The sequence below is a fragment of the Mchenga conophoros genome, linkage group LG6 (genome assembly GCF_057382185.1).
Source record: "Mchenga conophoros isolate Kocher_MC1m ecotype Shallow Benthic linkage group LG6, M_conophoros_male_GT1.1, whole genome shotgun sequence".
Lineage (NCBI taxonomy): Eukaryota > Metazoa > Chordata > Actinopteri > Cichliformes > Cichlidae > Mchenga > Mchenga conophoros.
Window position 1 is genome coordinate 19,809,617 of NC_140531.1, and position 16,971 is coordinate 19,826,587.

Below are 16,971 nucleotides of genomic sequence, written 5' to 3' on the forward strand. Positions count from 1 at the left end.
GAAGCATTTGGTGAAATCAAATAATTAAATAAATCTATAGTACAACTCAAAGCTGTTTAGTGGTGAAAACACAAAAGGAAAAAAACGCAAGTGATTGGGACTAGCTGTAAGAAAAAAGTTACTACTGAAGTGCTGTGTTCACAACTTTCTTCTTTTCTTGACACCTTTCTCACCACTTATCAGTGACTCACACTCCCAGAATATTTTTTGTTGTAGGAATAGCCTATACACTATACAGTAGTGTACAAAAGTCTTGAGCAACACAGGATCTTTTTTTATGTTTTACCCAATGCTGACTTACTGCTTGGTATGATCACATCTATTCTTCGAGCAGTATTCAGGAATAGTTCTCCAGCCTGAAGCTGTCTTTCAGGCCCGTTTTATGAAATTATTCAAAAATAATTTAGTTCTTTCACACAAAATGTCCTCTCTGTGAATAGTATATTTTATTCATCCAACTTCCAAATCAAAAGTAGAATTAAAAAGTCCTATGTCTTTCTTTCATCAGTGTGCATACTGTAATTCTTGTGTGCGCAGAGCAAAGTTGCACATTATGAGCATTTATTTCTAATGAGAGTTGGCCGCTGTCATAACAGCAAATGTCTGAAAGCATCTCAGATACCTGTTCTGTTCCCAAAGTTGCTGTGAAAAACGTAAATCAGTCCATAAAAGAGAATTGAGGATCCAAAAGTATGAATTCATATGAATTCTGCACCAGTCAGGGCAGACAGAGTCAGACTCTGCTCAAAGGTTGAGTGGCTTTATGTCTGTTACTAAAACAAACCCCAAAACCTAAAAAAAAATACATTAAAGCAGTGTTACTGTAATTATTATAATAATCATTCTATAATTTATTTCATTGTTCTGTGCACACAGCAATCACTAGTAATAGTGTCAAAGACCGTGTGAAAACAACACTTTTATGCTATCAACTTTTAAAATGATATTATGAACTTTTTAGCAAACAAAGCTTTATTTAAACCTTTTGTCTTTTGGATACATCATGAAAGTTCTGACGGAGAAACCTGAGTCAGCTGGGATCGGTAACAGCATCAGGAACACCACCACACTGAGCACTGGAGCCCCTCAGGGCTGTGTGCTCAGCCCACTGCTGTTCACTTTGATGACTCACGACTGTGTTGCACGGTTTTCTTTTTTTTTGCAGTTTGCAATTTTTGCACACTTGCACTTTATGTAGTCCTGTGCTGATTGTCTGTTATATGTAACACCGTGGTCTTGGAGGAACGCTGTCTCGCTTCACTGTCATTTCAGCCACTCCACGTGGCTGAAATGACAATAAAGCCACTTGAGTTGACTTGAAAGTCCAGTATGAAAGTATCCATCATAGCAACTTCAAAAGTTTAGTTTGAGGGCTGCCTTCTATGGCACAACCACTTATATTTTAGTCTTTGTCTTAACAATATCATCATTCTTCTATTACCATTAAAATGTTTTCCTTTTTTAACTGATGCTCATAAATATGATACCTGCACATCCAATAAGTCATCGATATCTCTCACTCTAAAAATAACAACAGACAGCAAGTATTTAAAAATCTCTTTATTCAGCTTTAAAATTCGCTGGACACTGAAAGGAAACTGACAGGCTGACTTAGCAAACAGTTGCTCTTTAATGCACACGGCAAAGGCACTTATCTATTCCAGTGTCTGATCAGTTGTTGAGCTAGTTTCAGTGATCAATGCACACATTCACAGCAGATCACTTGTGCTTGTAGAATCCCTCTCCTGTCTTTATGCCAAGTTTGCCCTCTGCAACCAGCTTGTTCAGCAGGTCACTCGAATCAAAGAGAGGGTTCTTAGGATCCTTTGTCTTGAAGGCTAAAGACATACAGACAGACGGTCCCATCTCATCACAGGCTGTCACATGTTTAAATCAAAATCACATAAACAACTACAGTGTCTATGGATTTTTACTCACCTTCAATAACAGCCTTTACTATGTCTAGTCCTACATAATCAGCAAGTTCAAATGGCCCCATGGGATAACCAGCGCCGAGTTTCATACCAATGTCAATGTCTTCTTTGGATGCATCGCCTGAGAGGTTAGAAAAACAGAATATCAACAAAGTTAGAGGAATCGGTGAAAAGCTTGAAGGATGCTTGAAGGAGCTGTAGAAACAGCAGGTACACACACCTCTCTCATACAACCGGATGGCCTCCATCATGCATGGAACAAGTAGACGGTTCACAATGAATCCAGAGGTATCCTGAATGAAGAGAGGTTCAACATGATTAAGGTTTTAGTTCCACACTAAAGACAGAAAGCAGAGTTGTTCACATGTGTACTCTGTTAAATCATTGCCAAAACAATGTAGTTTTCTCTGGTCCCCTCCTCAATCAGACCAGCAGTGACATGTTTAGTCGCATGTTCTCCTTAAATTGCTGGCTGTCTGAGTGGTGTCCAAGAAACGATGTGGGCTTCATAGATAATTGGCAAACCTTCTGGAGGAAACCTGGTCTTGTTAGGAGAGACGGCATCCATCCCACTTTGGATGGAGCAGCTCTCATTTCTAGAAATATGGACAAATTTATTAAACCCCCCAAAATATGACTATCCAGAGTTGGGACCAGGAAGCAGAGTTGCAGTCTTACACGCCTCTCTGCAGCTTCTCTCCTCCTGCTACCCCCCCCCAAAACCCATCTCCATTGAGACTGTGTCAGCTCCCAAAAAGACAAAAAACAAACTAAAAACCAGCAACAAACAACTTAAACATAAAAAAATTACAAAGAAAGAACAATACAGTATCCACATCTGAACCAAAGAGTAAAACATTGAGGATTATTAAATATTAGGTCTCTCTCCTCCAAGTCTCTGTTAGTACATGACTTAATAATTGATCAACAAATCAATTTACTCTGCCTTACAGAAACCTGGTTGCAGCAGGATGATTCTGTTAGTTTAAATGAATCAACACCCCCGAGTCATTCTAACTACCAGAAACCTTGAAGCACAGGCCGAGGGGGCGGTGTGGCAGCAATTTTTCACACCAGCCTATTAATTAACGAAAGACCAAGACAGACTTTTAATTCATTTGAAAGCCTGATGCTTAACATTGTCCACACCAGCTGTGAAACTCAGAAACCAGTCTTACTTGTTATCATCTATCGTCCACCTGGGCCTTACACAGAGTTTCTCTCTGATTTCTCAGACTTTATATCTAATTTAGTTCTGAGCTCAGATAAAATAATTATTGTGGGTGATTTTAACATCCATGTAGATGCTAAAAATGACAGCCTCAACATGGCATTTAATCTGTTATTAGACTCAATTGGCTTCTCTCAAAATGTAAAAGAACCCACCCACCACTTTAATCACACTCTAGATCTTGTTTTAACATATGGCATAGAAACTGAACATTTAACAGTGTTTCCTGAAAACCCTCTCCTGTCTGATCATTTCCTGATAACATTTACATTTACAATAATTGATTACATAGCAGGGGAGAGTAGACTTTATCAAAGTAGATGTCTTTCTGAAAGCGCTGTAACTAAGTTTAAGAATATAATCCACCCACTGTTAGCATCTTCAGTACCCATAGAGCAGAGCAGCTATCTGAATACTACCCCATCAACCAAATTATTATCTTGTTAATAATTTTACCTCCTCACTACGTACGACTCTGGATACTGTAGCTCCTGTGAAAACTAAGGCCTCAAATCAGAAGTACCTGACTCCGTGGTATAATTCTCAAATACGTACCCTAAAGCAGATGACTCGTAATCTGGAGAGGAAATGGCGTGTCACAAATTTAGAGGATCATCATTTAGCCTGAAGAAATAGTTTGTTGCTTTATAAGAAAGCCCTCCGCAAAGCCAGAACATCTTACTATTCGTCACTGATTGAAGAAAATAAGAACAACCCCAGGTTTCTCTTCAGCACTGTAGCCAGGCTGACAAAAAGTCAGAGCTCTTTTGAGCCAACAATCCCTTTAACGTTAACTAGTAATGACTTCATGAACTGCTTCACAAATAAAATTTTAATCATTAGAGAAAAAATTAACCATAATCATCCCACAGATGTAATATTATCTACAGCTACTCTTAGTACCATTGATGTTAAGTTAGACTCTTTTTCTCCAATTGATCTTTCTGAGTTAACTTCAATAATTACTTCCTCCAAACCATCAACGTGTCTTTTAGACCCCATTCCTACAAAACTGCTCAAAGAAGTCCTGCCATTAATTAATTCTTCGATCTTAAATATGATCAACCTATCTCTAATGATCGGCTATGTACCACAGGCCTTCAAGCTGGCTGTAGTTAAACCTTTACTCAAAAAGCATCTCTAGACCCAGCAGTCTTAGCTAATTATAGGCCAATCTCCAACCTTCCTTTCATATCAAAAATCCTTGAAAGAGAAGTTGTCAAACAAATCTCTAAAGTTAGAAATATCCTGTCTCAGAGCGACGCTGAAAAACTAGTTCATGCATTTATTACTTCCAGGCTGGACTACTGTAATTCATTATTATCAGGATGTCCTAAAAACTCGCTGAAAAGCCTTCAGCTGATCCAAAATGCTGCAGCAAGAGTGCTGACAGGGACCAGAAAGAGAGCAGATTTCTCCTGTTTTGGCTTCCCTTCATTGGCTTCCTGTTAAATCCAGAATTGAATTCAAAATTCTGCTCCTCACATACAAGGTCTTAAATAATCAGGCCCCATCTTATCTTAATGAGCTTGTAGTACCATATCACCCTATTCGAGCACTTCGCTCTCGCTCTGCAGGCCTGCTTGTTGTTCCTAGAGTATTTAAAAGTAGAATGGGAGGCAGAGCCTTCAGTTTTCAGGCCCCTCTTCTGTGGAACCAGCTTCCAGTTTGGATTCGGGAGACAGACACTATCTCTACTTTCAAGATTAGGCTTAAAACTTTCCTTTTTGCTAAAGCATATAGTTAGGGCTGGACCAGGTGATCCTGAATCCTCTCTTAGTTATTCTGCAATAGACGTAGGCTGCCGGGGATTCCCATGATGCATTGAGTTTTTCCTTTCCAGCCACCTTTCTCACTCACTATGTGTTAATAGACCTCTCTGCATTGAATCATATCTGTTATTAACCTCTGTCTCTCTTCCACAGCATGTCTTTATCCTGTTTTCCTTCTCTCACCTCAACCGGTCACAGCAGATGGCCCCGCCCCTCCCTGAGCCTGGTTCTGCTGGAGGTTTCTTCCTGTTAAAAGGGAGTTTTTCCTTCCCACTGTCGCCAAAGTGCTTGCTCATAGGGGGTCATATGATTGTTGGGCTTTTCTCTGTATCTACTGTACAATATAAAGCGCCTTGAGGTGACTTTTGTTGTGATTTGGCCAGTGTTGGGAAGGTTACTTTTAAAATGTATTCCATTACAGAATACATAATACATGCCCCAAAATGTATTCTGTAACGTATTCCGTTACGTTACTCAATGAGAGTAACGTATCCTGAATACTTTGGATTACTTAATATATTATCGTGCTTTTTACAACAACGTGAATGTACTATTGCTGTGTGATTTATTACTATTACTGAAGGTCCGCGACTCCGAACTGTAGTAAAGGGACCTCTGACTAATACGTCGGGGTCCCTGTCGGCTCGTAGCCGAAAACTAGCTTTACTTTGTTGTGTGGGTCAACTTTGCTAGCAGAGACAGAGAGAGGCGTTGAAAGGCTGCTCCAACGGAACTTATTGTTTTCGGAGGAAAACACGAACACGGTGTACAGTCGAGTCTTAATAGCTTACTTACAACTGGGCTCGTCAGGCACTCTTCTTGGCTGCAGTGGTTATTATTATATTTACATGCTTCCAGCTCCCGTTTTTCCTCGACGACAACTCGTACCTTTTTCTCCCTCCTCGCGCTCACAGACACATAACGTGATTGGCAGTCCATTCTCCCTGCAACACGGACTATACTGCCCATGATGCTACATTCTTTAGAGCTATGCTTGTAGCATTCTGCCTGTTAGCTTAGCACAACAACAACAACGAAAAGGCGCTCTCTCACCCAGGAAACACACAGTCGCAGAAAGAGAGAGAGAGCGTCGCCCTGTAACCATGGCAACCGTAACGCTGCCGCCTGGAACGAAAGAACGTAGCTGTCAAACAAAACCCAAACAGTCCTGACCCGCGACAATATGAAACAGGAAAGTACCCCAGTGTAATCCATTAATTTCAACAAAGTAACTGTATTCTGAATACCACCTTTTTAAACGGTAACTGTAACGGAATACAGTTACTCATATTTTGTATTCTAAATACGTAACGGCGGTACATGTATTCCGTTACTCCCCAACACTGGATTTGGCGCTATATAAATAAAATTGAATTGAATTGAACTAATGTGTGCAGAAAAAGGAAGACTAAAAGTCCCTATTAAGACTTTTGTGACCTGCGGCTCAGGGAGTAGAGCAGGTCATCTACAAATCGGTGGATCAATACCTGGCTCAATGCATCCTTTTATTTTTTTTATTTATGCCCCAAGCGTGAGTGTGTGTGAATGTTGGACAAAGCACTTAGGTATAGATGAAACTATGAATGAACATGCTTGGTGTTTGGTGAATAAGACTTGTAGTAACAAAAAAAAAAAACAAAAAAAACTTTGTGTTTTCTTGAGTAGACAAGCACTACAAAAGTCCATTTAAATACACACAAAATAAGTGTGCATGTGAAATTCAGCCTTGGATTCATGAAGCATGCATATTACTACAGTGTGCATGTTAGCAAATAGCTTGACATGATTGAATCCCTTATTGTTATTTACTGAATTTTAACCACATTTTGCTTTACAGTATTTTGGGAAACTATAAATTCTGCACCACTTCCAGCTGCTGCTGTCGGCCTCATCGTAACCACTTGCACTTGTGTGTCTGCTATGCACGCTGGATTTGGTTCAACGAGGGTGGTGAGCGAAGCTTTGCTTCTGGAGTGGCGAAAACACAGTGGCACACACCACAGCTCAGGTTGTGTGGGCCAAATGTTCTCCGTCAGCAGCTGCATGAAGTTACACTAGTGCTGACAGTCTGACTGTCTTTTTTTAAATGGGTGGAGTTGAAGAATTTTATGATCAAACCTCATAGTTCTGTGGGTAATATTGGGTAAGGTTTAGTGCAGTGTAGTGAAAACAGGTTATGTTTCTTGTGTCAACACAGCAGCTCAGAACCGACCTTTGAAGCAGACCTGCAGTATCTGGTACCAAGACTTCAAGATTTAACACAGACGGCCACAGCAATCCAATACACTGAGCATGTGCAAGCCATTTTCTTACCATCTAATACAACACATCCCAGACCTTAACGTGAGCCACTGATACAAAATGAGCAACTTTATTGCTTAAGCTATAGGCAAAAACTCCTCACCTTGCAGGACACTGGTGTTTTTCCAAGCACTTTGCTGAAGTCCAGGAGGGAATCCAAAGTGTCTTGGCTTGTTGCAGGAGTTCCAATCACCTGTGGAAGATGGAGACTTTAGCAGCTTTTGTTGTAATAGTGCAATTCTAATAATACAGGGTTTGCCCAAGATATAGTAATTCTATAACTATAGTAAAGTTAAACAAAGATCACTATACTATCGTAACTATAGGATAGGCTACTTATAGTAATCCTATAAAGACATGTGTGCCTGCATGCCACTACGTGCATTATGATGTACAATACACAAAAAACTCAAGACAGATCCTGTTAGTAACTCTTTTATTGTTCTTGCAAACAGGATTCAGCTATATGAGCCAATTATACATGATATACATGTATAAATGTGTTATATTACTTCCTGGTATTTAAAGATGTTTATTTGTGTTGTATCTTGTTAAATAAAGAAAATGAGCGTGCTAATAATGATTCTTTTCTTAAGACCCTACCTCTACCAGCTTCATCATAGCAACTGGGTTGAAGAAGTGAAGGCCACCGAATCTGTCTTGCCTGTTGGTGGAGCTGGCGATGTCACAGATAGACAGCGAGGATGTGTTACTGGCAAAGATGGTGTGCCTAAAGAAAGAAATCAACACATATCACAGACATCAGTTGATAAAGCAGAAATACGCCTTTTATTGCCTTTAACAAGGCCATGATCAACTTACTTAACTTACTTGATCTGTAACATGGTCACTACAAGAAAGGCAAGCAACGTCTGGGCGTGTTGCGTGTTGGTGTCCATTATGTAAATTACTGCCATCTTGTGGCTACAGCTGGGTACTGTCTCTGGACACTGGCTTGACTACAAGCCATTGGAGTCTACAGTTTGTCATTTTTTGAGCATTTCCAAGTCCTCTTAACAAAAGTAGACCCTGGCAAGCTGGGAGACAAGTATTTTCTGACTGATTACACAGTGTGGATAAACAATCAGCTGTCTGTGAAGTTACTCCTGCTTCTTACACTAATGGAGAATATTTTTCTCTTTTAATTTTTATACTTTGTTTAAAACCTGCTAATAATATTTACAACATTTTATTTATAGTGGGGTGTATCTTTATAAGGTGGTACTGCTGCTTTTCCTAAAGCATACATCTGAATAATTCCCCCCTTACTGGCCATGGTAAGCTAATGGTGAACACTTTAATGATCACTATCCTACAAGTCTTTCTGACTGTGCCAAAAGGTGTTCACATTCAGGCAGAGTGTGCAAGCTGATGCTGAACTCTGAGAGATAAGTCAGCATAGAAAAGACAGGGAGCACACAATCATGAAAAAGTCTGGTCACACAATCTTAAATCAGTCTGGTCCAATTTGTTTTGCTGGATCTGGGTGGGAGGTGTCATCAAGTTTGCTTGCGTAATTGCCTTTGGGAGTTGAAAATAGATCCAAACTGGCTATATATTTAATTTAAAAAATAAATGCCATGAAAGTACATTTGTGCCACCAAAAGTCTTCATACGTGCATACGCTACTTGTCATTTCTTTAAGTAGTCTTCAGGAATTGCTCTCCAGGCTTCTTGAAGGAAACTCAAAACTCATCTTTGGAGGTTTGCTGCCTTTTGTTCTGTACTCTGCTGAGATGATCCCACACTGCTACAATAATATGAGGCCGATCCACGACAGTCTTCCACTGTGTATTTTTTTTATCCAGGTATGCTTTTACAGCACGGCAGTGTATTTGGGATCATTGCCATGCAGAAAAATGAAGTTGGTGCCAGTCAGGTACTTTTCTGCATTCATAATTCATTTTGACAATATCTCCAACACCACTGGCTGAAATGCAAATCATGACCTCTCCGATCTTGAGGTCAAAGGCCTTATAGTATGAATCTGAAAACCCTACGTCTCCTTGATCGTGGGTTCACAGGGTTAGTTGAACACCAGACTGAGAGTTCAATAAATGACAGGAAAGTCTGGCTCCTTGCAAGCAACATATAAAGAAATGAGGGGTGGCTCAAGACTTTTGCACATCATTGTATGTTAGGTGATCTAAGCCAAGAGCTAAAAGCTTTACACTTTACACAAATAAACAGAACTGAAGGAGAGCTTACGATGGTGCCAACTTGTCGAGCCTACTGAAAAGATCCTGCTTGATCTTTAGATTTTCAACAATGGCCTCCACCACAAGATCCGAGCCCTGAACGGCAGATTCAGCATCTGTCGAGGTCGACAGCTTCTGCACAATTTTCTTGATGAACTCTTCACCTGCCTGAAACAAACCAAACAACATTTTTAAGAAACTGCTCAAATTTCATGGTGTGGCTGATATTGCTGCTCATTTTGTCAGTAAATTTACAGCCTCTCACTTCTGGCTTATCGGAAAACTTCTTCTTCGCCACTCGTTTAAGGCTCCCTTCAATTAATTTGATGGACTTTTTGAGGATGTCGTCAGACGTGTCCACCAGTGTCACAGAGTGGCCCGTTGATGCGGCAACCTTAAAGAAAGAAAATATTTCAAGATTGTTCCAAACGCAGCCACCAGTGGGGGATCGGTTTTGGTTGAATCCGACACATTCAAACTCTTTGTGGGTTAGTTTGACTAGGCTAGGCAGACATACTTGAACACCTGCCAACTACACCCAAATATAAAGTTCACTTAATGGCCACCAGGATCCTTTATATGGTAACTTTACTGACCTTGATGTGTAACATAAAAATGAAAAATCCCGGAAAACTATCACCAAATTACATAAACAGAATCTAAAAGAAAAGTGATCAAACAAAAACGTAACAGGGTCTTTGCATGCTCTCCACCAAGTTGCATCTGTCTAAACAGTTCATGAACAATCTTGCCAAGAGGTGGCTCTGAGCCCAGTACCTTATTTCAAGCTATATAACTCCACGTAAGCAGGATGTTGTGTTTACAGCACAGCTTAGAGTAAACATGAGAGAATGCAAAAAACTCTAATGCACAGAGTCAAAGTCCACTTTGATTTTTATATTTTCAACAAACTGAAATTCAAAGCGGTGTGTTTACTCTGCATGCACTAGTGTCCTGTAAGCGTAAGTGGCGATAAAAGAGGACAATAACAAGTTTTGAATAACTAGTGCTAGACAACCTGCACAGTGCCACTATGCGAATATGACGTACGTATAACGCAGACAGCCAAATTGGCCTTAACCCATTGAAATTAGCTAGCAGCTTAGCTAAACACGGGCCAGACTGCTCCTTTTTCGCTTACTCACTTGTGCAATCCCAGCACCCATCTGTCCACCTCCGATGATCGTTACATTTTTAATAACAACATTTCGGACAGCTGAAGACGAGAAGCCTCTGACGATCTGAGAAGCTGCGAAAGCCATGTTGACCGGTGTCCGCTCGGGTCCAAAGTGAAGGACACACTAATATCAGTGCACAGGAGCCCCCTAGCTGGACTAGTGAGATCCGTCTGCACCGCCGCCATCTTGTTCCGGGGTCAGACTGTGGATTTCAGAAGTTTGATGTCAAATTTTTGTGTGTTTGCTGGTTGTTGTTTTTTTTTTAAATAAAAAAAAGAAATGCGAAACCTAAGCAACAGTTAATACATTTCACAAGTCTATAGAGTATCTAAGCACATTTTAGTCTTCAATTAGATTTATTAGGGTGAGTAACCCTTTACAGTAAGTAACGATCATTTCTGTTAAGTGACACACACACGCACTCACCCAAAACTGCCAGTCCGCCATTCATTTTTATTTATTTTTTTCTATTTGTTATTTTTTTGTTAATTATTTCCCAACTTAATTCGGAAATTGCGAGTTAATGACTCAAAATTTCGAATTAGGTATCCTATTCAACTAGCTAGAGACCCTGTAATTCCAAGGAACTTTGTAAATCGAAAATTTAGTAAAATTTTAAACTTTTGACTTAAATTTCAACTATATTAATTCAAGATAAAAAAAAAAAAATAGGGATGTTTTCTTGGTGGAAACGTGCCTCAGTTTAAAGCTGCATTATGCCATAAAAATAAATTGTGTATTTTAATTAAAGCTATGTCAGAAAACAAATATTGAAAATTATATTGTGTTAATCAGTAATAGCAATTGTCCCTGACTAATATGGCGACTGTGTTAACGCATCCTTCCAAAGAGATGTGCGGCAAGCGGAAGTGCTGGCGGTCACGTGATCACAGCCGGTTCCGCTTGCAATCGTGGAGTTGTACTACTGCCATCTTCTGGGTTTGATTACATTAGAAACGATCTCGGTCTGTATCATTCATTCTTAATTTCTACATGTTGTTTATCAGTTTATGGGTTAAATTTCTCAATTTATGCAAACGAAGAAGAAGGCACCAGCTAGCAATTTAATATGTAATGAACTCTCACATTGTGTTTTCCTGAGTCCAGAGTTTGTGGTTGTCGAACAAACAGTCCTTATACCCGACCTTTTTCAGTGGAATGTGTGTGTGTTTTTCTATTTTTGTTAAGCCACCTAACACTCACCTATGTATCATTAAATGATAAAAAAAAAAAAAAAACAGCATCTAACTTATTCAACGAACCAGTGTTATAGCTACATGTAATAGACGACTTATTAAAAATACATTTTAAATTGGTTCTCTCCTAAGTTTAGGCACTGTTAGTAACAATACATATTTTTTTCCCATTTCTTTAGCTGAATCTATGAAAAATGGAAAAGGTAAAAGAGTTTGACAGACATTAGAAATAGTATTTTCCATCACTAAGGTGATTCCCAAAGAGCCATTAGCTTAAAACTTGACATATCGTAGCATGGCGTGCAGTGTATTCTTAAAAATAAATAAATAAGGAAAATGAACACGCTGAGGACAAACAAACAAATAAAGCAGCAGGTCTAAAAACATCTGATGAATAGTATCTGAAAGTCATGTTTTTAAGAAACAGGAAACAAATGCAGCTAAGACCTGACACAGGAGAGATGGATGCGGCACATCATATTTCATCCACTGTTTGCCATAGTTTCATCAGAAATGTTGTCAGTGGAAAGCTGGTTGTCGAGAAGCCATTCTTATGAAATAGAAACAAAGGAAATAGGCTCACGTATGCCAAATCACACAAGAACTGGACCGAAAATCAGTGGTAACAAATTTGAAATAATTAGTTCAAACCATCACCAATATGAGGTTGTCAAAAGAGATGTACAACTTTACAGAGAATGGAACAAAAGGCAAAAACATCCAAAGAAGAGCTCTGGATGTCGTTCAAGGAGCCTGGAGAAGACTGGTGAAGACTACTTAAAGAAATAACAAGAAAGCTGCCTAAGAGTTCAGACTGTGTTGAAGAATAAATGTGGTCCTGTCAATTATTGACTTTCAAGGATGCTAGAATTGTACATATTACATTTTTACATATAAACAGCTGTTCCATGTACTTTCTTTTTACACCTCTAATTAAATCTTTGCATTCATTTCCCTACCAAAATATAATGAAATGGGGGGTGGCTCAAGACTTTTGCACATTGCTTTATGCTTGCTAATTTCTATGATGCAAAGCAAATCATGCAATAAAAGGATAAATATTAATACAGTTATTATCTTATGACTTTTAAAATTAGAGTCATCTCGCAACACTGACCTTATTTAAATATTTTTTTTACATGAGATAAGCCATCACTTAGTACTGCAGTCTCAATATCAGTTATTACTTTTCAAATTTCTGTTCACTCAGCAACAGCTTAAATCATCCACATAATCCAGATGGTAATGAAAAAATAAATTATCTGGGATTTCAGTCAAACAGGAGCACCCTTCTCTAATAAAAAAATGTGTCTATAAACTTCCTATATATTTAGATCTCTCCAGGAGAATAAGATCAAAATATTTTCAACTTTTTGTGAAGTCCTTCATCAGAGTTTCCTTGTTACAGGACGTCAGTTTCACTGTTGCGAGCAGTCACGCACACAGTGAATGGGCAAGGTGCTAGTGTCAGTCCGAACCGTCCGTGCAGGGGAGGTGGACGCTTTCCCTCTGGGAGCCTGAATTTGAAGGCCTGCAGTAAGCTGGTGACCGTCAGAAACAGCTCCATCTTTGCCAGCTGTTCACCCATGCATACCCTGCGACCTGAGACACAACAGTGAAATCAAATTTATGGATCAGTGTTTATGTTTCACTCATATGGATCATATAAGTAAGAAGGCATACCAATCCCAAATGGTATGAAGCACTCTTTCCTGAGCAGCTTTCCCTCATTGTCCAAGAAGCGTTCTGGGTTAAAACTGTCTGCATCATCCCACACAGTGGGATCTCTATGGACAGACCACAGGTTGGGCAAAATGACAGTCCCTTTAGGAATAGTGTAGCCTCTAAACTCTGAAAAAGAAAAGAAGGACACTTTGTTTAGAGCTTGGGAATTAGACAAATTTGGCAACAGGCATCTGCTAGGGTGGATCCAGGGTGCTTGAACAGTTATGTGCAGATCTGTATGAAGGTTATGTGGAGATTAAGGGTCACAGTTACTGTTTACCTGTTGTTTGTGAGGCCATGTGAGGAATAGCCAGGGGAACTGCCACAGTCATTCTCTGCACTTCCATAATGGTGGCTTCAGTAAAAGGCAAACTTCCCTTATCAGTCAGAGACGGCACCCGATCTTTGCCCACTACTTCATCAATCTCTGCATGGACCTTGTCTTGAATCAACACAGCAGGAGAAAGGGAGGATTAAGGATGAAGTCCACATCACATCAAACCAGGAAAAAAAACGGTCTTATTAGAACTTGAACTTGAAGTAAAATGCAGCAGTAAATGCATATTTTCATGTGCCAATCTATGTGCACGTGCAACAATTGGAGAAGTGGTTAAATACACAAGGAGGCCAGACATGTTCATGTATTGAAACCAAAAAGCGTCCCAGACGTGGGTTCCCGCAGAAGATTCCCAATTCCCCCCACATAAAAGTTTGTTTGGCAACCTAAAATTTAGTCACAATACTTACATATGTTGCCACTGTCATTTATCAAAATCCACTTGTTTCAAATCAGTGAAATCACACTTAAAGTGGTATTTCTGACACTAAATGTGATTTTCCCAAAACTGCTGTGGAGTCCAAATGAAATGATTTGATTTCACAAACACATGCACTTTGCAAAGGATGGACTTTACTAATTGCTGCCATTTTTACCTTGGATATCAGGGTATATGACCATATAAAGCAGAGTCCACAAAACCGAATTGGTGGTGGTGTCAGTGCCAGCAATGAAGAGGTCTCCTATGATATAAAAGAGATAATCCTCTGTGAAGCTGCTGTCCTCCTCTCTAGCATCTTGCTGGGCCAGCATTTCCATCAAGTACATGTCTGTGAGATCCCTTGGATTGTCGGCATCTAGTGTTGCGCGGTGCTTTGTAATAATCCTCTTAAGAAACACGGTGATGTCTCTTTCCACCTGACGCAACTCTCTGAAAACTCCAAAAGGCAACCAGTAGAGCAGCGGGAAAACGTTGATGAGGACTGCTGGGCTGTTCATGCAGATCTCCAGTCCTCGCGCCATCAGGTCCAGCATGGTGCGGAACTCGCGATCCTCGTGGTGGAAGCGCTGACCCAGGATCAGTGTGCAGATGACGTTTGACACAGCGTTGCCAATTAGTGGACTCGGGTCCACACCAGCGCCACCACACTCCTCATTCAGCCGCAGCAGCTCTGTTTTGATTGTAGCAAGGCCTTCCTTAATGCAAGGCTCTAGACTTAGCTTCCCCAGACCAAAGCTGCGGAGTGTGGTGTGGCAGAACTTGCGCTGCTTTCGCCATACTGACCCGTAAGGTGCAAAGACGATCCCTGAAGTTCAGTTATACCAGGAAAAAAAGGACAGCTTATGTCAGCGTGTATGTCATTGTTATTTTGGCTACTTAACTAGACTCTTAAAATTGTAGAATACCTAAAAACTTACATCTCGTAAGTTATGGAGGAGACTATCAAATCTACTGTTTAGACTGACCCTCAATCCCGCTTGGAGAATTTAATGTGGTAAATAGAGCCTGTTTAAGTTACAGGCTTATCAAGTTCAAATGTGCATTCATGCATATTAATTGTAGATTTGCAGTAAATGCAATATACTTCCAGTGAATCCTAAAGGTTAAAGAGAAACTTCAATTTGAAGACAACTGATCAGCTATATTCTATAATTTTATGAATAAAGCAACTAGCACTCAATCTCACAGTGTGTAATTACTTTTTGTTAGGCATAATGTAATAACACTGAGGGGGAGACATTACAGTTGTGCTCAGAAGTTTACATACACATATGAATGTGACAGTGAGGCTTTCCAACACTGTACCAGCTGTCAAGAAAAACAAACAAAAAACAAAAACTTTTATTACACTAACCAAAGGCAGTGAAACCTCTCTATTCTAACGCTTATCCGATTACTAGATTTTTTATGGGTTATTATTACACGGTTATAGCCTTATTCAACCGATAACCTACAATAACAGTTGCTTAATTTAATACAAGAACTTGCTTACCTTTGCGTTTAGTCAGGATAGTGACGGTAGGGATGTCTGGCCTGTCGGAGAACACCTCCGGATGGTTTGAGAGGGCATCCCTGACCGCTTCATAGCCATTGAGCACCACGATAAGTTGACTCCCTACAAAAAGGCTGTATATGTTACCATAAACTTTAGCCAATTCTGCCAGACCGTCAGTGGGGTTTATGATCCGTTTCCTGAGGATACCAGAGGGTACGAGAAAGCCGCCGAAGTTTCCGACCACTGGCCATGGCTTCGGACCTGGCGGAATGTTTTTATATCTTAAATTCCGCTGTTTTTGATAAAGAGCAACCAGCGCCAACGCGATTATTATTAAAGCCGCAACGTTTGCGTTTAACAGCAAGGAGTCGTTCAGGCCTGAGAGCGAAATCATGACGTCAGCGTTCAAATTAACTCAAAGCTGTTAGTTGATAATACATGTCCAGGACTGAGCACTCGGACACCACGAAGCTGCTATTTATTTGTTTTACAGACAGACGCTCACGCTCTTCCTGTGTTGTTGTGGCAGTCCAAGAACAACGTGGTACCGCTACTGGCTTCCTATTGGCTGACAGTGCTTCCTCCTATTTTGATTGGCGGCCAGCGGTCATTGGCCTTTAGAGCCATTAATTCTGTCTTCCAGGTTTGGCAGTGGCACAATTCTCGGTTTTATCCATTTTGAGGCTTTATTTTTCATTTTATTTTACTTGAAAAAAAAAAGAAAAAAATACTTTTTCACTTTTTTGGCAAGTAAATCAAATGTATACAAAGAGCTGCGCTGTCAACACTTATATGCAAGGCATCTAGAAAGTAGCTCCAGATAGTCTCATATTTCAGCCATATGCCATAGTGAGTTCAATTCATTTTCCACCTCAAGATTCTACACACACTACCTCATCATGAAAAGTAAAAAAAAGTAATTCTTGTAATTCAAATTTATTTAAAAATTTTTTTTTTTAAATAAAAACACAACATGTACTTAAGTATTAGCAGCCTACGGAGCCCCGCAGGGGACATGGGAGAAAAAAAAAATTAGGGAGAAAAAAAAATTAAGACGGACTTTTGCGAGATCTCGCAAAACTCCAACAATGGCGGCAGCTACTTAGTTGTAATATTACTCTTTCTGGGTCACAAAATACACTTTTAAGATATTTTGAGGCGT

At 39.9% G+C, this 16,971-nt stretch overlaps 2 protein-coding genes across 3 annotated transcripts; both read right to left on the reverse strand.

Annotated features, from left to right (window-relative positions):
- Positions 1-1,545: 1,545 nt before the first annotated feature.
- Positions 1,546-10,816, reverse strand: hadh (hydroxyacyl-CoA dehydrogenase). Of its 2 annotated transcripts, XM_085276687.1 has the most exons (8): positions 10,582-10,816; positions 9,702-9,830; positions 9,447-9,604; positions 7,842-7,968; positions 7,342-7,431; positions 2,155-2,227; positions 1,939-2,055; positions 1,546-1,838 (listed from the first exon to the last, which is right to left on the reverse strand). In XM_085276687.1, the coding sequence occupies exons 1-8, from the start codon at positions 10,696-10,698 to the stop codon at positions 1,720-1,722; spliced, it is 930 nt and encodes a 309-aa protein (XP_085132813.1). In that variant the 5' UTR covers positions 10,699-10,816; the 3' UTR covers positions 1,546-1,719. The 2 variants fall into 2 exon arrangements, with proteins under 2 accessions (XP_085132813.1, XP_085132812.1); XM_085276686.1 differs by having other exon boundaries at positions 1,939-2,227.
- A 1,387-nt stretch (positions 10,817-12,203) lies between these two features.
- cyp2u1 (cytochrome P450, family 2, subfamily U, polypeptide 1) lies at positions 12,204-16,326 on the reverse strand. The gene is made up of 5 exons (XM_085276685.1): positions 15,807-16,326; positions 14,469-15,119; positions 13,816-13,977; positions 13,494-13,661; positions 12,204-13,412 (listed from the first exon to the last, which is right to left on the reverse strand). Exons 1-5 carry the CDS (start codon positions 16,201-16,203, stop codon positions 13,213-13,215), a joined length of 1,578 nt encoding a protein of 525 aa, XP_085132811.1. The 5' UTR covers positions 16,204-16,326; the 3' UTR covers positions 12,204-13,212.
- Positions 16,327-16,971: the final 645 nt, after the last annotated feature.